General features: G+C 45.6%; 2 protein-coding genes across 2 annotated transcripts in view; both read right to left on the bottom strand.

Annotated features, from left to right (window-relative positions):
- Positions 1–256: 256 nt before the first annotated feature.
- On the bottom strand, positions 257–3384 carry LOC116386935 (oocyte zinc finger protein XlCOF6). The gene is made up of 3 exons (XM_031853542.1): positions 3254–3384; positions 2589–3019; positions 257–2290 (listed from the first exon to the last, which is right to left on the bottom strand). Exons 2-3 carry the CDS (start codon positions 2983–2985, stop codon positions 906–908), a joined length of 1782 nt encoding a protein of 593 aa, XP_031709402.1. The 5' UTR covers positions 2986–3019; positions 3254–3384; the 3' UTR covers positions 257–905.
- Positions 3385–4198: 814 nt separating this feature from the next.
- The window catches only part of megf8 (multiple EGF-like-domains 8), a 20395-nt gene continuing 4958 nt past the window's right edge, over positions 4199–19635 (bottom strand). Inside the window, 34 exon segments of the mRNA XM_031853527.1 lie at positions 4199–7395; positions 8091–8223; positions 8617–8747; positions 8873–8992; positions 8994–9041; positions 9137–9329; positions 9460–9628; positions 9763–9958; positions 10052–10266; positions 10507–10717; positions 10814–10940; positions 11451–11682; positions 11776–11911; positions 12046–12209; positions 12393–12564; positions 12663–12900; positions 13042–13160; positions 13267–13377; positions 13651–13901; positions 14069–14201; positions 14330–14570; positions 14676–14889; positions 15015–15199; positions 15313–15552; positions 16011–16094; positions 16285–16398; positions 16638–16769; positions 16888–17006; positions 17122–17382; positions 17577–17774; positions 18005–18208; positions 18594–18757; positions 19137–19284; positions 19476–19577. Coding sequence (XP_031709387.1) covers positions 5890–7395; positions 8091–8223; positions 8617–8747; positions 8873–8992; positions 8994–9041; positions 9137–9329; positions 9460–9628; positions 9763–9958; positions 10052–10266; positions 10507–10717; positions 10814–10940; positions 11451–11682; positions 11776–11911; positions 12046–12209; positions 12393–12564; positions 12663–12900; positions 13042–13160; positions 13267–13377; positions 13651–13901; positions 14069–14201; positions 14330–14570; positions 14676–14889; positions 15015–15199; positions 15313–15552; positions 16011–16094; positions 16285–16398; positions 16638–16769; positions 16888–17006; positions 17122–17382; positions 17577–17774; positions 18005–18208; positions 18594–18757; positions 19137–19284; positions 19476–19577 — 7011 coding nt within the window. The 3' untranslated portion in view covers positions 4199–5889.

Genomic DNA, 19635 nt, shown 5'->3' with positions numbered 1-19635 from the left:
TTTGTCTTCATGTCCCACAGACATTAGAAAGGTTGTGATTTTCGGGATATGTCAGACAAGTGTAGTCTGTTTTTAATATGGAGATTCCTATTATAACACAATGATTGACTCCTAACCCCAAGGTTAAGGAACGTTGTGTTATAAAGTACACTTATCTCATTATAGGTAAGATAGTAAACCAGTTAAATACAGAGTCTAATAAGGTAAATTCATAGCTGCAAGACCAACAAATGACAGCTTCTCCAGAACAACAGAATAAGGGGTTCATTCATGTTTAATGTGAAGGGGAGTGGGACAATCACAATTCATCAACCATCAAAAAGCTCCTTTTACCGGAGTCCCCATTCCAACGTTTTACTCTTCAGTGTTACTAAGCTTCATTTTTTTTTAAATCTTACTTCAAAGAACTGTCTCAGATTTGTCAAAAACACCCATTAAAGTCAGCAATCTGTTTTTTGTTTTTTTCTTTTTACATTTTTACAAGCCACATCTCCAGTTTTTCCAATTGTGCACAAATGCCTCAAAAAAATGTGGCCTCTCCCAGTAACACAAAGTACACTATCATCACACACAGTGTTCATGCATTCATCAAATAATTTATAACATTACCACAAATACTACAGCAGTGATCTATTCTGTGGGGGAACATTTCAATTCATTATTTAGTTTTCCATCTGAACTCTGCCTCGTACTATGATCTCAAGCCTCCGTGACGGGATAGTGTTTAAAAAAAAAAAAATGTTCCATGCGATAACAAACATGAAGTTTAGAGTGTTACAGAAAGTTCATATAAATAATCATATACAGTCACAGATTTTTACTTTAGCACATTCACTAGCTTGGTAGAAGGCTGTATATAGCTTCCAATAGCTACCACAGCTTATTTACAGGTCTCTCATGAAAGCTCAGCGACATTTAGCCACGTGCCCAGAAAGATGGTGCGAGCGAGCGAACCTGCGGAGGCAGTTGGGGCACGAATATGGCTTCTCCCCCGTGTGAGTTAACATATGTGTTTTCAAATGGCCTGACAAACGGAAGCTTTTCTCGCATTCCTGACAAGTGTAGGGACGCAGGTTAGTGTGACTCCTCCGGTGCTTGCCCAGATCCCCAGAGGAGGTGTAACAGTTGTGGCAGTCTGGGCACTCATAGGGCTTTTCCCCAGAGTGGCTCCTCTTGTGCTTCACCAGGTCGCCAGACTGAGTGAAGCTCTTGTCGCATTCGTTGCATTTGTAGGGTCTCTCGCCAGTGTGGGTGCGCTGGTGGTTTCGCAGATGTGCGAGGCGGATGAACCTATTGCCGCACACTGTGCAGTGGTAAGGCCTTTCTCCGGTGTGCGTGCGCAGGTGGATTTTCAAAGCCCCGAGATCTCCGATCTTCAGCCCACAGTCCCCGCACTGGTGAGCTTTCTCTTTGGTGTGGAGTTTGGTGTGAACCCTCAGGTTTCTCTGGGTGTTAAAGTTCTTCCCGCACACATTGCAGTGGAAGGGTTTCTCACTGGAGTGCGTCCTCAGGTGGAGATCCAGACTCGACTTGAATCCAAACTCCTTCCCACATTCAGAGCAAGAATATTCCTTCTTGCCGGAGTGTGTGGTTAAGTGGCACTTGAGGTGGTGCGATCTTAAAAAGGCCTTCCCGCACACCTGGCACTTGTACGGCTTCTCCCCCGTGTGTATTTTCATGTGTTGCCGCCAACCGCTGCGCTCCACGAACCTCCTGCCACAATCCTTGCAGACAAACGGCCTGTCCCCTGTATGAGTGCGCATGTGATCCTCCAGGCTTTGAGGTGTGCCCATCTTCTTGCCACATTCTGGACACTGCACACCGACGTCCAGACAGATGGGCTTATCCTCAGACTCTGTGCTAAGCGGTTCATGACACAAATGAGGCCCTTGACCCCAGGTGGCTTTGAAACTCTTCCCACAGTCGGCGCAGCTTAGGAACCCCCCTCCGGCAACCACTGACATGTTGTGCCAACGCTGACAGTGGTTCTTCAGGTTCTTCAGGTACTGGAAGCTGCGTGCACAGGTTGGACAGGGGTGAAGTCTGCGGGGAGGGGCAGAAGGGTGGGCTTCACGGACATGGACCCGAAGGTGTACTTTGGATTTAAAGGTGCTGCTGCAGACGGTGCAGGCGTGTTTAGGGATCAGGTTTAGTGTGTGGCTTGAGAGGCATTTTTTCAGCTTGGCAAGATATTCTTTCTGATGGACCCACTTGACATGCTTCTCCAAGAAGTCCAAGTCAGTAAAGGAGACGGTGCAGTGAGGACACGGATAGAAGTCAGATGATGACTCTACGTAGGAGAGGAAGACACACACACAGAGAGCAGAGCGCATCAAAAAAAGGTCCGTTATACAGACAATCTAAAATGTACTGATTTAAAGTTATGAGAAACAAATACAAGCTATTGCAGGTACTCAAAAATGCACATTTTTTATGCTGACAAGATATCAAAACTATGCTTTTTAAAAGGGGAAAACTGGCTACATCTGATATCCTGCCACTGTATTAGTGCAACGAAAAAGAAAATGTAAAACACAGTGCATATTCTGTCTAAGAACTGCATATTTTCATAAAGAACTGGCTCCTACCTGTGCAGACCTCCTCTCCCTCCCCATGGTCTTCCTGGATGTTGTCTGTCGCCTCCTGCTCGTCGCCTCTCTCTTCTTTAATCCATGACTCGGACTCCTCCTTCACAGCAGCTTCACATTCTGGCTGCTGGTCTGAGTCACACTCCTCCTTTACGCCTCCCTGTTGATGCTCCACGTCTGACCTGAACGCAGCGGTGTCGGGCTTAGTGTCTAAACAGCTGGATGAGTCTCCATTGTGCGCCTCGCTGATCTCCTGTGACAGTGGTTCCTCCTTGATTTGGATGTTAAGACCACCTCCACGAGAGCCCTCCTCATCCTCCAGCTCAGTTTTAACCCCGTCCACATCGTGTGGTTTCTCTCCTCTCTTGGCTCTGTTCTTGGCAGGTTTTATCTTCATATCGTCACCATTAGGTGTTCGTCTCCTTGTTGCGCTGTGGACCAGAGGAACACATTGTTACAGCTACACACAAGGCATTGCAAGCGATACTAAAAACAGAAACAAGCGTGCATCTCATCTGTTATCTAACGTTAGCATCGAAGCTAAGCTACGCGACCACTAGCCTAGCACTGTGGATCATTCACTGCTTGTTTTTCTTGGTTTTTCTTGGTGTACGTTCAGCGGTGCAGCTGTCGGCGTCATTCAGCCGTCAAAGATAAAAACATACCGGTGAAACTTCGGCGATTCAGCCCCAACGCTGCTATATAAACATGTAAGCTTTACGTTTGCACTGAACTGGCTACATTAGTGTGTAACGTTGGTGACAATAACACAGGAAGAGCGGATCCACTTCCTGTGGTTGTGGCCAACCAGCTCAGACCACTGGCTCGTGGTGTCCAGTCCCACGACGTCATTAAAGCGACAGTAACTATTTAAGTTTTATTTTTTTTATTTATTCTCAGGGACAGCAAAACACGAACAACCGAACAACGACTTTTTAATTACTTAATTGATTGAAACATATTTAGAATCAGATCTTGCCACAAGCTAAACCTTTCATTTCTTTTAAAGTAGTTAGCAATATAGGTCAAGAGTATCTAAAACACACTTCAAAACATTAACTGAAATCTATTGTGCAATTAATAAATTATTAATATTGATCCTATTTCATTATGATAATTTTTGTCGTGTAACCTTTGTTTAAGCTGTGACGTCTGATTGATATTGATGTACATTGGTTTTGTTCATAAAGATTAAAAACAAAACCAATACAAAACTGCCACGAGCGAACATTTCCCTTGCGTTAAGAATTGTCTTCAAAGACATAAATCTTTGTATTTTAAGATCTATTAACTAGCAAACTGTCAGATTCAAATGAGATTCTTAATTATTGTTCAATTTGAAACAAGTGTGCTAGGGAGATGCAGGATAATACAGGCCTACAGTGCTAAAAATTGAAGTTCTTCAATTATTTAAAATAACCTACAGTAGATTTTAGGTTAGTCTTAATAAAAAAGAAATTCACATTTCCAACACAATTTTGTATTAACATCCCAGTACTCGACCTGTATTTCCTCAATCTCATGTCATAACTGTCCTTTTATAATCAACAAATAGTATTAATACAAATTTAGGAAAAAACAGTTTTGTCCTCTGAACAAAACAAACTCAGTCATGTTCCACAGACTTTATTTCAGCCGACTCAGGACAGAATCTTGATACAAACTTCTGTACAACACTGTTCCCTTCTTTGAAAACGAGAAACAAACACAACTAAAGTTATGTACAAAAATATGTTAAAAAAGAACATACACAAAGATACGAGACAAAAACAGAAAAAAAAACATATTAATGCTTTTTTGTGAAGGGTTGTTATAAATAGGGACAGTATTAATTTGAGCTCTAGTTTGCTGAACTATGCTGTGAGTATTCAGTTCATGATAAAACAGTCGTGCGATCATAATTTTGTTCATTCGATAAGAAGCCAGTAGCATCACTCTAGAGTTCATCCATGACACTGTGGACGACTTCCCCTCTGTGTTTCACGTGAACAATGGGGCTCATTGCCTCCATGTAGTGCAAAAAGGAAAACAAAGAGGAAACAAATGTCAAACAAACACCAAACAGTGAACCAGTAATTCAGTCTCATTGCAAATAAAAATGCTAAAAAACAAAAAATCTCTCACCAGGAGAACTCTTTCCATTATCATTGTAATTTCAATAGAGTAACATTTTCGGTACTGTACTTTTTCTTAACCACATCCATTTCTTCCTGTAAATCAAATCATAGCTATGATTGGCTAATACAATCATCTAAGCAGACAAGTTGCCTGAAAAAAGCAGTCCAGCAAAACTAGCCAAACACCAACATACATTTCATGTAATCAAATGTTTCAAGAAGGACACGCGTCTTCATTTTGACGGACGAGTTCAGTCGTGTTACTAAATTATTACCGTCAGGAACTGAACACTAATAAAAACACGATCCTTCATCTTTTTCCCCCTTTCTTTTCTTTTTTTTTACAAAAACAATTCATGAAACAATATGTAACATATGTTACCGTTATTAAATGTAAGCCGGTCGACTCACAGACAAGGCAAGAAGTGAAGGCAGAAAGCGCAAATAAAAGTGTAACAGAGCAGGTGAATGAATATGCAAAAACACACTCGGGAGTCTGTTCAACATAGACGTGTAGCTGAGACGCCTGCCATATACCGAGTTACAACTATAAATCAGTCATCGACGAGGATATAAAAACCATCTCACAAGCAACTTTGACTTTTTGTTTTTTAACTGCGCTAAGCTCACAATCAAATTCTTGCACATTATGCTGAAACCAATTTAAGTGTCTTTTGTTCTCATTTGCCATTTTTTGATTGTCACTTTTTGGGATATAAAGCACATGTTGGTTCCATAGAGAGCGGCTGTATTCTTTTTTTTTAACACCTCTGTTGGTCAGCGAGAAGAGTTTTGGCAACAGTCCAGCTTCAGTCTTTTTAGGAGACTGACTATTGAATGTGCTCACACCTCTTCTTTAGTGACCACAGACGGGATGCGACATTGTTTTGTTGATACGTAAAGCAGTTGTAGTGCATTCTAGAGACAGATGGCTTGGTCATGTGAAGCACTGAAATACAGTACAGCAATACATAAAACAATAAAAGACACTTAATTCATGATACAGTGTATGTACAACTCTGTTCAAACAGCTCACGTTAACTGACTCGGACGTAACTCTTTCTTCTGGACTTTGTTTTTGACTTACAGCTTTCAAAAAAAAAAAAAAAATCTCATATCAAACACTTTACAGATGTATCCCATCTCTTTTATCTCTGTCCTCTTTAAATAATATTGTTGCTTCCCTACATAGCCATAGTGGTCAGGTGTTGATGCCCCAGCAGCCCCTTGCGCCCTCCTCCGGCCCCTGGGTGCCCCCCTCCATTGCCATGGCCACAGTATTCTTGCAGGTTCTGACGCAAAGTAACCAGTGCGGAGCCCAGACAGGCACGGTTTGGAGCCAAGACACCCCCGGGCAGCTGGAAGAGGACAGTGGCCACTCCAGCCATGCCGTCATCTGTGGGCTCCAGGGTGATGGGCCCGACCTTAAAGGTGGAGTAAGAGAAGCCCATGAGCTGAGAGAGGAAGGGGTCGGAGCGGCAAAAGTGCTGGTAGCCGCTGTACGTGGATGGGTGGTGGTGGTGCGAGGCCGGGGTGCCAGACGTGGTGCTGGCATAGTGGTGGGTGTTCAAGTAGTGCAGAGGCAGGTGCTGCCCACCGTTGCCCCCTCCACCCAGGGTGAGGTGGTGGTGGTGGTGGTGGGCTGTGTGTCCGGAGCCCGAGTCATGTTTGCAGGAGACAGCTCCCGCCCTGCCCCTCTGGCCCACCACCACTCCTCCTAACTTACTTGTGCGGGCATGAGCGAGCGATACAGTGCTGCCCCCCACCACCCCTCCACCAGCTGAAGGCAGGTAGATGAGCTGAGGCTCCTCTGGCTCAAAGTATATGGTGAGTTTAGCGAAGGGCCTCGACGCCATCTTGGTCATCTCCTGGATGTGGCGACGCTGCTCCCGACGGAAGTCCAGGAACTGCTTCACCTTCCACAGGAGGACGCAGACAGACAGGAAGAGGAAGAAGCAGGAGAAGAAAACGGAGAAGAAGACAAAAAGGTCGATGTGGGCTTGGTCTTGTCGCAAAAACAACAGGCCCTGGGATTCTCCCTGTCTGTCGTCAGTTCCCACACCTCTCAGAGCGATGTAGAAGCGGCTGGATTTCAGGGAGTGCACCTCATGGGGGAAGGTGATGACCACGCGATCTCGAACACTACGGACGATCATCACCGTCTGTGGTTTCCACACAGTGATATAGGTGATGAGTCCTCCCGCCCGGTCCTCTGTAATCTCTCTCTCTGCCCCGGGGACTTTTGCTTGCAGCTGCAGTGGGTTATGGGAGAGCACGGGACCCCCGAGACTGGACGAGGCGTTGGCAAACACCTTTATGGGGGACGGAGGTGAATCCTTATCGACACCAGCCGTTGTCCCCCGAGTCACCGATTCCTCCTCGATCCTGATGGTGTGAATCCCTGTGTATCGGTCTACATCCACAATGAAGATGTCATGAGAGTTGGACACGTACACCTCCACCTCACCAAAGGTAACATCAATGGTAACTCGAATGTCCACATTGGTGAACTTTGGCTGCGCAGAGAAAAACACAGTGCGCCCTTTGGGCAGGTTGCGAATGGTCGGATCATGGAAGCAGTTGGTCTGGGACGTCGGGTCGAAGCAGCACTCTGTGTCCACGTTGAACTGACGGTAGCACTGACGCCCGTTCACCGGTGTGCCATTGAAGGAGTCCTTGCACTTGGCACACTGAGTAGAAGACAACAACCAATACAGTTTGAGCAAACACGGCAATGAATAGGAGAGGGCCACAAACGTATTTCTCTGTTCAAAATATTGCTTTTATCAACGCAGAGACAGAAAATCAATGATTATATAATAACAACGACCACCTTCTGTGTGTAGAAGTGAAACACCTTTTTCTATATTTGATGTGCATAACTAGAGCTGGGTGATATCATCAAAAAAATACAACAACGTCTCGGGTTCATGCTTTTCTATATCGGTTCTATCGTAATGTCAATGAAAGACCTGCGGCCAATATTTACATCACTTGGACGGCGCTTACACGATGATTTAACAATCAGTGAGGTTATGGAGGCTACATACACCTCACATGCAGTTGATTCAGACCAGGATGTACATGTATACACTTTTATAGGCCTCAATGTCTCTGACCTGTCCTGTAAAATGCATCAGATGTTTTTGATTTTTCCCTTAAGTTCTGAACAAAATGAGAAAATACTCAGTAGACTTCATTTGTATTTCATTCACAAAGTACAAAATAAAAATGGGCTTTTCTATGTGGTCATTTCACATAGACTATGTATTTATTGAATCACAGGAAAACATGCTATATTGTGATATTTATTGTATATTGAGATATCCAATGACCTATAATCGGGACAGAATATTGTGGCCTTATAGCCCCGCCCCATGTATACCTGTTGCCTGTAGCAGTCTTTCCGGTCACTCTGAGGGCTGCTGAGGCAGGAGGACGTCTCTGTGTTGTTTTGGCAGGGGCATCCTGTACCATCATGCTCATTACACGTGTCTGCATGGCCGTTACACTGACATCTGCAATGAAAAGTATTTATTAGAAGTCTGTTGCCTCTACAAGCATTTTTGCTGATTGTACTTTTGCAACATTTGCACATCCTATTCATCTACTTTATACGCATGGGAACATTTCCATCTCATTACTAGCATTTTTTTTGTTACTGTAAGACCAGATAGAAAAAGAAGACTTATCATTTAGCAGTTCAACATTAGCAGTAAGCACTGTATGTTGATGCTGACAGGTATGTCAGCATTTTGGGTATGTGTACCCAAAAACAATGGTAATTGTGTACACTGCCCAAACAAGCAGTATAAGGGCCTTTTTTAAACATTTAAAAGCGTAACACATAAATGCTTTGTAATGTCACAGCATGGGAATCAATTGACTGCTAAGCAGAACACATTACTCACTTATCACACTTCCCCTGCAGCAGAAAGAAGCCACTGAGGCAGCTCTCACACTTGTCCCCCACGCTGTTGTTCTGGCAATTCACACAGACAGCGTTCTCTTCTGTGGGACCCTCCGTCACCCAGCTCTGAATCTGATAAAGGGACAAAGAGAGATGGACCCCAGAAAAGAATGAAGGCAGTGCCCATCAGTAAGCACACTGCTGGAGTATTTGTTTTTACATATCAAGAGAAGGCCACAAGGCCGGCAGACACTTACGCTGTTGGGGTCCAGGAGGAGCCCTGGGTTCTCAAGGGCCTTCTTATGTTCATCTCCGGATAAACACATGGCACTGTTTCCTCGGCAAAACTCCCGGCATGGACGACAAGTGCCCCCCCCCCTTGGCAGAGCCCACGAACAGAGGCTTACACTTCTCACAGTGTTTACCCTGGAAATGGACGGGGGGGGGGAATAAATCGTCACCAGTGGATTTGGAAAAACGGTGTCTACAGTATGCACACGTGTTTTACTATAAGCACTTACTATGGTGTTATTGTGGCACTCAATGCAAACATCTGGTTTGCTGACCCCAGCGCAGTTGCTGTGTTTGTTGCAGCTGCACTGAGAGGAGCAGTTATCCCCCACAAATCCAAAGTGACACTGGCAAACTCCTGGGTACATGCATGTCCCGTTCACACAGCCCTGTGCACACACTGGCTCACACTGACCAGAAGCACTGTATAGGAGAACAACAGAATAAGAAGATTTTGGTTAACATATACTGTACATTTACTATGAAAAGCAATACAGTATTTAATAACTATCCTTGTGTATTAAATGCCATTATTGCTAGCTCCTGATCTTGCCTGCTAAGTATGTAACCCTGTTTGCAGGTGCAGTGATATGACTGGGGTTGGTCGTGGCAGTCCTGGGTGCTGTTACAGTGGTGATGGCCATTGGCACACTCGTCCTCCGCTGGACAGTGAAGGAAGGACCAGCTGCTGTTTCCCAGGGGGCAAACACCCTCACTCACACCTGGGAGACAAGAATGGAAGAAGGCGAGTGAAATACAGATGAGAAAATCAAACATTTAGAGTGATTAAGTGGAATAAAAAAGGATCACTGGACTGGTCACACATTGCTATGAATCAACTGAAGATATTCCTCACCATCAAGACCTCCTTGTAGGCAGCGTCCAGCCCCATTGCCCACCCGAGTAGCACACCAACCACACTGAGGTCTGCCAATGCACTGGGAGCACTGGGTGAGCTGGGAGCATTGCGGAGAGCAAGAGTCCCCCCCAGAGAGTAGACGACCGCACTGACCCGCCTCACAACGCAGGGGAACGAAAGAAGGGCTCGTGCACTAGAGGAAGGGGAGAGGGGTTAGCTGTGTATGAACGTGTTTGATCAAATAACACACAAAGTTCTCCATAAAGCTCACGCAGGGCAGTCTTACCTGCTGCAGAGCCATGCTCCACACACAGTGCTGCCAGCCCCCATCAGAGCCCCTAGAGCCTAGACAGAGGCTGCAGTTACTGAGACTGTGGCAGGGCGGAGGGCATGGCATAGGGGGAGAAGACTCCACCTGCATGGGTGAGACGTTGAGCAGGGCGTAGCTGAAACACGTCCAGTCATAGGTGGGGTTCACACTCAGGATGCGCCTCGTCTCACCTGGAGAAATCAAAACAAACAACTTTTTTTTTTTTTTTTAGTGGAACACTAAATATGAACCCAAAGAGCTGATTTATTGTAGCTGCACAATTGTCACCAAAATACTAATTCATCCATGATCTACTAGGTGTAATTATCATAATAAATCAATCACAATTTCTAGTGTTTTTTAAATTTATTTTTATCTTTAGACTGAAAATGATGAATTTCCTCAAAGCTCTTCCACACTATTGCCTCTACCTGTGCGCTTGAACTGGCGGGTCCACATGCATTTCCCAGAAGCAGTACACTTGGGGCAGTCAGACGCCTCACAGCTGGTCTCAGTGCAGTTGCTGGACAGGAAGATCTCTCTCTGGTTGATCCGACAGTCATGTTCAGACGTACAGCTGACAGAGGTGCTGATACAGGCCCCCTCTGGACAGTTTGTGCACCACTTACACTGTAGAGCAGGCTGGGAAATTCAGTAAGGAACAGATTTTAGCTGATGGAAAGTAGTTTTTTCGCCTCGAGCTACTGATTGTGTGAGAGAAGGGGTCTTGCATGTTACCTGTGGTGCAGTTGAGAATGTTTTAGGGTGTCGGGCGAGGCATTCACTGCAGGTCTTCAGTCTGCGACACTGGTCTGCCTGACGAGGGGTCGGCGAACAGGGACTCTGGCCAGTGAAGCAGCCCATTCTGATGGAAAGGGAAGGAGGGAGAGAAATGTGAGTTTGACGCATTATATTTAGTAGCTGCTGATACAGTGCCTTGCAGTAGTATTCTCCCACATGCATTTTGGCAAACTCCAAACATTTTCTTATTTTTTTCGCTGAGAGATACTCCAATCTTTGCTGTGGAGATTCAAGGTTGTGGTCTCTCTGTTGCCTCTCTGATTAATGCCCTTCTGGTCCGTGAGTATTGGTCCTCTGTTGGTCAGTTTGTTGCGGTTCCACATTCTTCCCATTTTATAATAATGAATTCAATGGTGCTCCGTTAGACACTTAAGATTGAGTTTTATTTCACTTCACCAATTTTGACTATATGTGTAGGTCCATGACATAAAATCCAAATAAAAATCTGTTTAAATTTCAGGTTGTAAAGCAACAAAATAGGAAAAACACCAAGGGGGTAAATGCTTTTGCAGGGTACTGTAACTTCAAACTAAGCTATCCATCTATTTAGAGTTGCTTTAAGCTAATGCCTCACCTCTCAGCGGTATCAGAAGAAGCACAGGTTCCTCTACACCAGACGCAGCTGCCTGTAGTGGTGTTGCAGGCCTCTGGGGTGGGCAGCAGCGCACAGGGATCAGCGGGCACAGACAGGGTTAAGAGTCGGCCCAGCGTGACACCGTTGAAGCCTCCTGATAGGAAGAGACGGTCGCCCCAGCTTGTCATGGCAAGAGACACTGAACGATTTACTGGATCTCCGATAACGGAGACTGAAGAAAGAGATAAAAATGGGTTATAGTTATGGTATGGTAAGTTATCATTTGACCATCATCGAATCTGCAGAAAGACATTAAGATGGTCACCTGGTTGTATCCAGGTGTTACAGTTGATCTGGTACAGAGACACCGAGTTACTGTAGTCTTCTGCTTCTGTCCTTCCCCCGACAATGACCATGGTGTCTTTGATCATGGCCGCAGCGTGGAAGAAACGGGACAGGGGCTGCACAGCAAAGAGATGATACAGCAAAAGTTGATAAGTTATCTATATGCAGTTCACTCAGGATAAATGCTTGGCTTGTCAAATTTACTGGCCCGTAAGAGGAGGATAGAGACTAGATGAGGTTGGCCTCTTACCTTATTACCCTGTGAGGGGACCAGCAGAGACCAGGTGAGGTTGGGGTAGTACAGACTGTAGAGCTCGCCTGACGGCTCCACAGTCTCCACGTGAAAGCGGTAGCCTCCAAAAACATAGATAGAATCAGTCTGCTCATGGTAGACTGCTGAGTGGCCATATAATCCTGTTTGAAGAACACATAGGGCAAAACAGGTTTAAGCACATTTTCAAAATGTAATACTACATTTCTCTGTGGGCTTGACTATTAAATGATCTATGTTTGTACACATATAAGTGGTGCATCAGTCAATAACTCATTGATAGAGTAAGAACAATGTTATAACCCGTAAAAAAAGGCCTCAAGAACCTGTAGGTGGTGTGCCAGTGTGGGGGGCAGCGGTCCAGTTTCCAGTGTGAGGGCTGAACTCCAGCAGATGGTGGTTGAAGCCGTTGTCTGGAGAGTAACCTCCAATCAACAGCACAGAGGAGTCTCGGCGTACAGTTAGAGTGTGGCCCGCCAAAGGGGGCATTACTGAGCTCTGTCAGAGATGGAAGAACATTTTATTTTAGCTTGGAGGTAAAACACATTTCAGCTTTTATAGATATTTTGTGTTTCCACGATAAATCAAAGCCCAACCTTGTGTTCTCTCCAAACTAAACTGCTGAGATTGAGACTCCAGGTATCCATCGCAACACCGTTTTGAATGACACCGCCCGCCACCAACATGAAGTCGTGAGTGGCTCCGTGGCTGCCAGAGCCAGACTCGTGACTGGTCAGCAGTGCAGAGGCGTGGTGATAGCGAGGGCCAGGAGTCGAGCCTTCTTCTACAGAACTTGTCAACATTTGGGTCCAACGGTGCTCTGACACAGAATATCTAAACAAACCAGGAACAAAATGTATTATAGTGCACATATAGACACTAGACAGTACATGTGTTATATACATACAGTATAATTACACCTATGAAGTTTCATGTCATTAAACTCAAAACAGTCCACGGTTACACAGCCCTTACCTATAGACATTTCCCAGAATGCCCTCAGACAGAGAGAGTCCTCCATACATCCAGAGGGTGCCCTGTGGTCCAGACACCAGAGTGTGTCCCATCCTGTGGAGGAACCTGTGTGCCTGGTTCTGTGGAGCAACCGCACATATGAATGCGTGTCAGCGTGTGCTGAGGTGTGAGATTCATGAATGGTGCAGATAAACATTTTTTTAACAGTTTATTTTCTGTCCCTACCACTGTCAGTTGTGTGTCCAGCAGTGTTTCCCAGACCAGGCTGTTGGAGTCCCGAAGAACAGAGCAGTCTGAGCCAGCCCAGCTGTGTGAGCACACGCACACTCCCAGAGACTGAGACAAACAAAATATGTCGATAAGCCATGTAGGGAAATTGATAACATGACTATCATCCCCAAAATACATTATTTTACAGCTGTCATTTTATAGCTGAAGATTATTATGAATATATCCCATCAAATCAAATGGCAGGAGTATAAAACTATAGTTTATGGTATTCGAATGCTGAATGGACACAATTTTCTTTCTTTATGATTAACGGGTAACTTGGAGAATAAAACCAAATGTGAACTTATAACTTAAAACGTAAATTGTCACAACTCTTACTGTATTACAAGCTCCTCTTCCTTCCGCTATTCCGCAATCCTGAGGGCACATGGGCCGGTCGCAGTGGGGTCCACCATACCCCTTAGGGCACTGACAGAGCCCCCCCTGGCACTGGGCTCCACCTGGACAGGCAGGTGACCCCTCTTCACCCTCATCAGAGCTCTGTTGACAACGTCGCACCCAGAAAGATGCGTTGAAGCCCTGAGGTTTGTTTGAGGAGACATTGGCCTCAAAGTAGACGGAGATCACACCTGGTAGTAAAAGAGAAAAGACAATATAGTGAAAGTTAGTGGTTAATGTGTCTACAGGGATGTGTAGTCGCCCACAAGTGGCATTTAATAGCTCAGATTTAGCTAATGATGTAAGCAGACTTCTCCAGACAAAATGTCTACTACCGAATGAATATATGGATAAATACCGGAGGTGGCCTCAACAGTGATTGGTTGAGTCCTTGTGGTGCCACAAAATGCCCCGATCAGGTTGTGATCTGAATGTACAACTCCATTGGGCAGGAAACGAGGGAGGCCATCAAACACATAGACAAAGGAGCTCTGAGAAAAAACAAAATATATGGAATGTAAGGGAGACAGTCATACAGAGAGGAATACTGACAATGTTTGATGCTACAGCTGAGCTAAGATATTCATTTGCTCGGCTGTGTAATGATGTTTGTACTCACTTTACAGTACGTATGGGAGTCTGGGTGTAAGGTGAGGGCTACAGGGGGACACAGCTGTCTGGGCAGACAAGGTGCCAGGTTCTCAGTCACAGACAGGACCCACAGGCAATGAGAAAGTCCTCCTCTCCCTTCTGTGCCACTTCGCCATCCCAGAGAAGAGGAGAGAGGCATGGCAGAGGAGGAGGTGGAGGAGAGCAGCACAGAGCGGCCCTGGCACTGACGGTAGCATGTGCCGTTGTTCCTGTCGGAAGGAGAAAGATGTCGTGATGAAAGCACGTTTTCACACTTTCAAGAAGAAATGGAAAGTTTGCATTACACTCAAGTTATAAGATGAAGATCTCCTTACCTGGGGTCGCCATAATAACCAGGCAGGCAGGACTCACAGTGTGGTCCCTGAGTGTTGTGGGTGCAGTAGCACTGGCCTGTCTGGTTGTGACAGTAACCTCTGGCCGGGTCGCCATGGCCGTTACACTCGCATTGCACACAGCCGCCACCACTAGCCAGGGCTGATCCAAAGCTACCCGGACGGCAGTGCTCACAGTGGGGTCCTGTTGTCCAATCTGAAAGACAGAGAAAGTATTTCAACAAAAAAAATTTATTTTTCCAAACTGTGAGAATGATCTTGACCTGGTTCAGTAATGACAGAGAACAAGCTATTGAAATAATGCACATACTAAGTCCTCACCCTGGCATTCGTCACAGATCCCCGGTGCAGTGATACAGGTGGAATGGAAGTTGCAGCCACAGTCAACGTCACATTCAACTCCACTGAGAACCAGGGTGGCGGGGTCAGATGTCCAGCCGAGGGAACATTCACACTCAAACCGCGGGCTGCCACTACATTGGCCCTCTCGGCACTCGTTGTAGCACCTGTGGAGAGGAGAACAGTTAGAAAAACAATCCTGATGACTAAACGGTAACGGTGAAGAGGTGTTTTAGATCGAGAGAGTTGATGGATGAATCAACAGAGGAACGCATCTTACGTCTGGTTGCAGTGCAGCGTGCCATCCCCTGTGTATCCTCTCTCACAGTGGCACTCGTAGGAGGTGGGAGTGTTGATGCAGGTGGCGAAGGGGTGACAGTTGTGGAGACCCAGCCGGCATTCCTCTACATCAGGGCAGGTGGGGTAGGACCAGATCGCATCTCGCTCTTCGTCGTCCAAGTGCTCCAGCTCCAACTCCATTTCCAGGGGGCGCGGCGGGGCCGAGGTCTGGGGCTCAGGGCTGGAAGAGCAGGACATGGAGAAGTGAAGTTGGACAGTTATACTATATCCACCTAAACATCCACCTTCTAAGTTACGGCTCTATGTAGAAATTCTGTTTTAGTTTGGCAGACATTCTAAGATATGTAGAAACTAAAACCCAGCAATCATTAAGAAACAAAAGTCACTTCAACGATCTATTTTTCAAATGTATATAACTGATAACAGTGTGACATGTTTTCTTTCAATACTGCGTCTGGATTTTATTTATTGAAGAGTCTTGCTTTTGCATTTTGTCTTTATTAACTTGGAATAACCATATTGTAAAAAGCAGGACCACCACAAATACATTTACAAACTGTGGGACACACAATATTGAAAAAGTATAATATTAGCCATATAGCAAAAGCTCTGGTCTTATGAGAAAAGGTTATATGCTTACTGCAGCAAATCATGAAAGTATAAAATAGATATCTTTACTTTGCAGCCCGTGCTTCAGCCACAGCCACACTGCAGTTATACACCAAGGGGTCGTCCATTCCAGCCCAGTCTCCCCTCAAGCATCTAAAAAGATGAGTGGAAAACATTGAATAAACACATACTGTATAAATCACAATAAAGACAATGACTAATAACAGATCAGCAGTTTGATTTGATAACAGGGATTTGATAATTAGTCATTCAAATCAGGTGTGTTGCCACTGCTTGTACTTACTCTGTACAGTGTAATTGTCAAAGTATTTGCCATACTTACTTTCCAATTGTAGGGTTGTTGTAGTCACCACACCAGCCACACTGGAATGTTCTCAGGCAGTCTGTGCATGTGTTTAAAGCTGAACACTGCTTACACTGGGGAACCGAATGAACACTGACGAGTAAGAGAATAAGGAATGAGAATATTAGATTATTGATTTATGGTTGATTTTGAATTCACTGACTGACTGAAAAAATTACATTTAAAAAGTCTGTCAGTTTTGTGTCTTATTTTTGTTCAAGTTGAAATCACCAAAACACAAAAGCAGCTAACTGTATGTGCAACTGCAAATAATTATAATGAGTAATAACTGTCACTTTAACATAAAAATAAATAAAAATTGCTAATTTTACCTGTCATACCAGTCCCTGCACTCTCCATAGGGGTATTTTGTGAGGTAGGCAGCAAAATAGAAGCAGGCCTGGGCTGACTCACACCATGCACACTGGCTGGAGTTAGAGAGGCACTCACCACACGTCTTTCTCCTTTGCAACACAGAGAGATGTCCAGAGAGGGGAGGACAATAATGTGAGTTATAGGTTCTTGTTGAAAACATGTATGATCGGCATTTACCTGTGTTAAAAATGTAGTTTTTCAACTCACTGGTTGCAGACTTTGGGACACCCCCCTGGGTCACGTATGGATCCATCTAGTCTTCCCCGTCGACTGCACTGGTAGTCGCCTTTCTTGCTTGAGTTTATCTGCCACTCGCAAAAAGGGTCCTGCAGGCCAAAGTGAGCTTAGCATGAGTGAGGAATACAGCAGCTCCAAAATAAGCTAAATAATATCAGCTGCATAGTGACACTATGTTAAAATGAGGTGTTATCTGTGATGTACCTGAGTACAAGCGGAGCAGTCTCTGTACTCTTCACACAAGGTGCAGTGCTGGGGTGCCAACAGCAGATGGCGCAGACCCTCTCCCTTGCCTTCCCCCTTGTCTCTCTCGGGGCAGGGCTCGGTGTCTGGGCTGTCCCGCAGCAGGCAGCGGGATAAAGACGGGCACCAGCCACAAGACTGGTCGGACAGACAGGCCAGACAGGACATGTATGCTGAGCAGGAACCGGAGCGGTAAGGCTCCAGGAAAAGGAAGGAAATCTCCTAAAGGGAGAGCACGTAATGGGGAAAAGGGGATAAAAGGTCAACTTTTGTATCACTACTGAATGAAAATCATTGTGCAGACAAGTGGCAGAAATGAAAATGTGCAAAGACCACCAACTACATTTTTTTTTTTAACTTTCACTGCTTCTGCAGGTTAATTTTTTTGAGACATGTCTAGCCATGCCAGTACTCACACTCCCTCCAGGCAATGTTCTGTTCCATATCAGGGCCATCTCACTGGTCTGCCCTGAGCCCGAGTTGTTAAGGTAGCCCTCAGCCTGAACAAGGTAATGGTTGCCCCTGGTCAGGTTAGAGAACAGTCTACTTCCATCCGTGCGAGCCAGCAGCTTCAGCTCTTTCTCCTGCTGGGCTGCCCAACGACCCACAGCCTCCTGCTCCGAGAGTTTCAAGGTGTAGAGAGAATTAGACACAAAGAACAAGTGGACAAGAGTTAGCTGAAGGCTTTGGAATCACTACATTATGTCTTGTGAAAATAACATTACATAACACTTGTTATATCTACAACAACTAATCTGTCAATATGTTCCAATTTCAGGTGAGCAATTTGTTTTAAAATAATGCATTAAATAAATGTCTAAGTTTGACATGCACTTTTCCTCACCAGTTGGCTGGAGTTGGGCCCCGAAGCCATCCGAGCCTCAAAGTGGAGCCTCTGGATGCGAGCCCACATGGAGACAGTCTCAGTGGGAGCGGTTGCAGGTGGAGGGGCCCCCCACAACGGGTGGACGAAGCCCCTGAACTGCAGGGCTACGTCCATTTCTGTGGTGGGGCTAAGGATGATGGTGGTGCTGCGGAGGATGGACACCTGACGAAGAGGTGAGGAGGATGGAGGACAGTAGAGGGTGGATGGAAGTGGAAACACATCAACAGAAGCACTATTCTCTACAGACTGCTCCACACGTTTGGCAAACTACTTAAAAAAAGGAATATTCTATCAAATAAAACACACAGTGGAAAAGAACAAAAAAAAGTCACGTGAGCATTGGATTTTAGAAGTTGAATATCCAAGAGCACAAGGCAGAAATAACAAATAAAAGAGAAACTATCATAATATTGAAGTTGGAGAACTGCAGTACAGTCAACGTGTCAAAGCAATGTTGGTGGAAGGAAGGAGGGACAAGTGTAAGCAGAGAGGGAAGTAGTTACAACCACAACTAGTACAGTTAGCACTTGAGATTTGGACTCCGTACCTTGTCAGGCTGGGAGTCGTTGCGGGGGTGCTGGAAGGTGAGCAGGTGCAGTCCCGGGACATAGTTCTCGGTGCGACAGGAGTGGAGGGAGGTTAGGAAAAGGGTACGCTCCCCCCACCAGCCGTACGCCCCTGAGATCTGGTCCACACGGCACGCACTTCGCTCTGTGAGACCGAGAGGGAGAGGTCAGCACACAAAGAACACATCTGACCTCCTAAAATGTCATAATACAGCGGCTTCCTAAAGTGTTCCGCTGTACTAAAACGAGTCTGATCTGTGACTTTTGTGTGACGCGTGTTCAAAAAGAGTAAAACGAGATGACCTCACTGCACCAAAGGAAGTGTGCGATCGGACAGGCAAGTCAAATGATGGTCTGAGTCGCTTGTCCGATCTCTGGGCGTAGTCACGTCACTGTGCTCAATCTCTGAAGCATGTCCAACAAAAGTCCCTCCCCATGTCAACGCCCAACATCTTTTTTTTTTTTCTCCACTCTGAGGGTGAGCCCTTCTCTTCTGCCCTCCTTCCTCCCTCCCTGGGTCTCACCTGACACTGGTAGGCAGGACTCATTCTGAACACACCAGCCAAATTCACCAGGGGCACGGGCCAGAGAAGCTGGAGTGCCACTGAACACCAGACAAGACTGGCAATCAGACAGGAAGCGAGCCAGGCCCAGGCAACCAGTACTGCCGCACTGTGAAGACAAAAGGGTGGCTATAAATTACACAGGTAATCCTGATAGATATCCATACAGATACATCAAAGTGAAAGTTTAAGTGTCTCACAATGTAGGAATGGATATAACAATAATACAGTTTACTCTACATTTGTGTGAATCAGTCAAAAACAGAGTAAGCGACAAGGATGTGCTGAGGGAAGTGTTACCGGATTACTGGGCTGGTACTCTCTGCAGCGGCCTTCACACCAGCTGCACTCAGGGTTCTTCAGGCACATACTTTCGTCTAGGGCCTCAGCGCAAACGGCATCCTATTAAGGCAACACACACACACACACACACACACACACACACACACACACACACACA

Source organism: Anarrhichthys ocellatus, unplaced genomic scaffold, assembly GCF_004355925.1.
Source record: "Anarrhichthys ocellatus isolate YVR2014 unplaced genomic scaffold, GSC_Weel_1.0 scaffold13, whole genome shotgun sequence".
Taxonomy (NCBI): domain Eukaryota; kingdom Metazoa; phylum Chordata; class Actinopteri; order Perciformes; family Anarhichadidae; genus Anarrhichthys; species Anarrhichthys ocellatus.
The sequence above is the reverse complement of the archived record's forward strand: the minus strand, read 5'-3'. Positions and strand labels throughout refer to the sequence as shown.

Bases quoted from the DNA above. Each gene is read 5' to 3' on its own strand.
- LOC116386935 (XM_031853542.1), bottom strand. From the start codon at position 2,985: ATGAAGATAAAACCTGCCAAGAACAGAGCCAAGAGAGGAGAGAAACCA. The intron at 2,291-2,588 runs GTAGGAGCCAGT...TCTCCTACGTAG, and splicing joins GGGAGAGGAGGTCTGCACAG to AGTCATCATCTGACTTCTAT.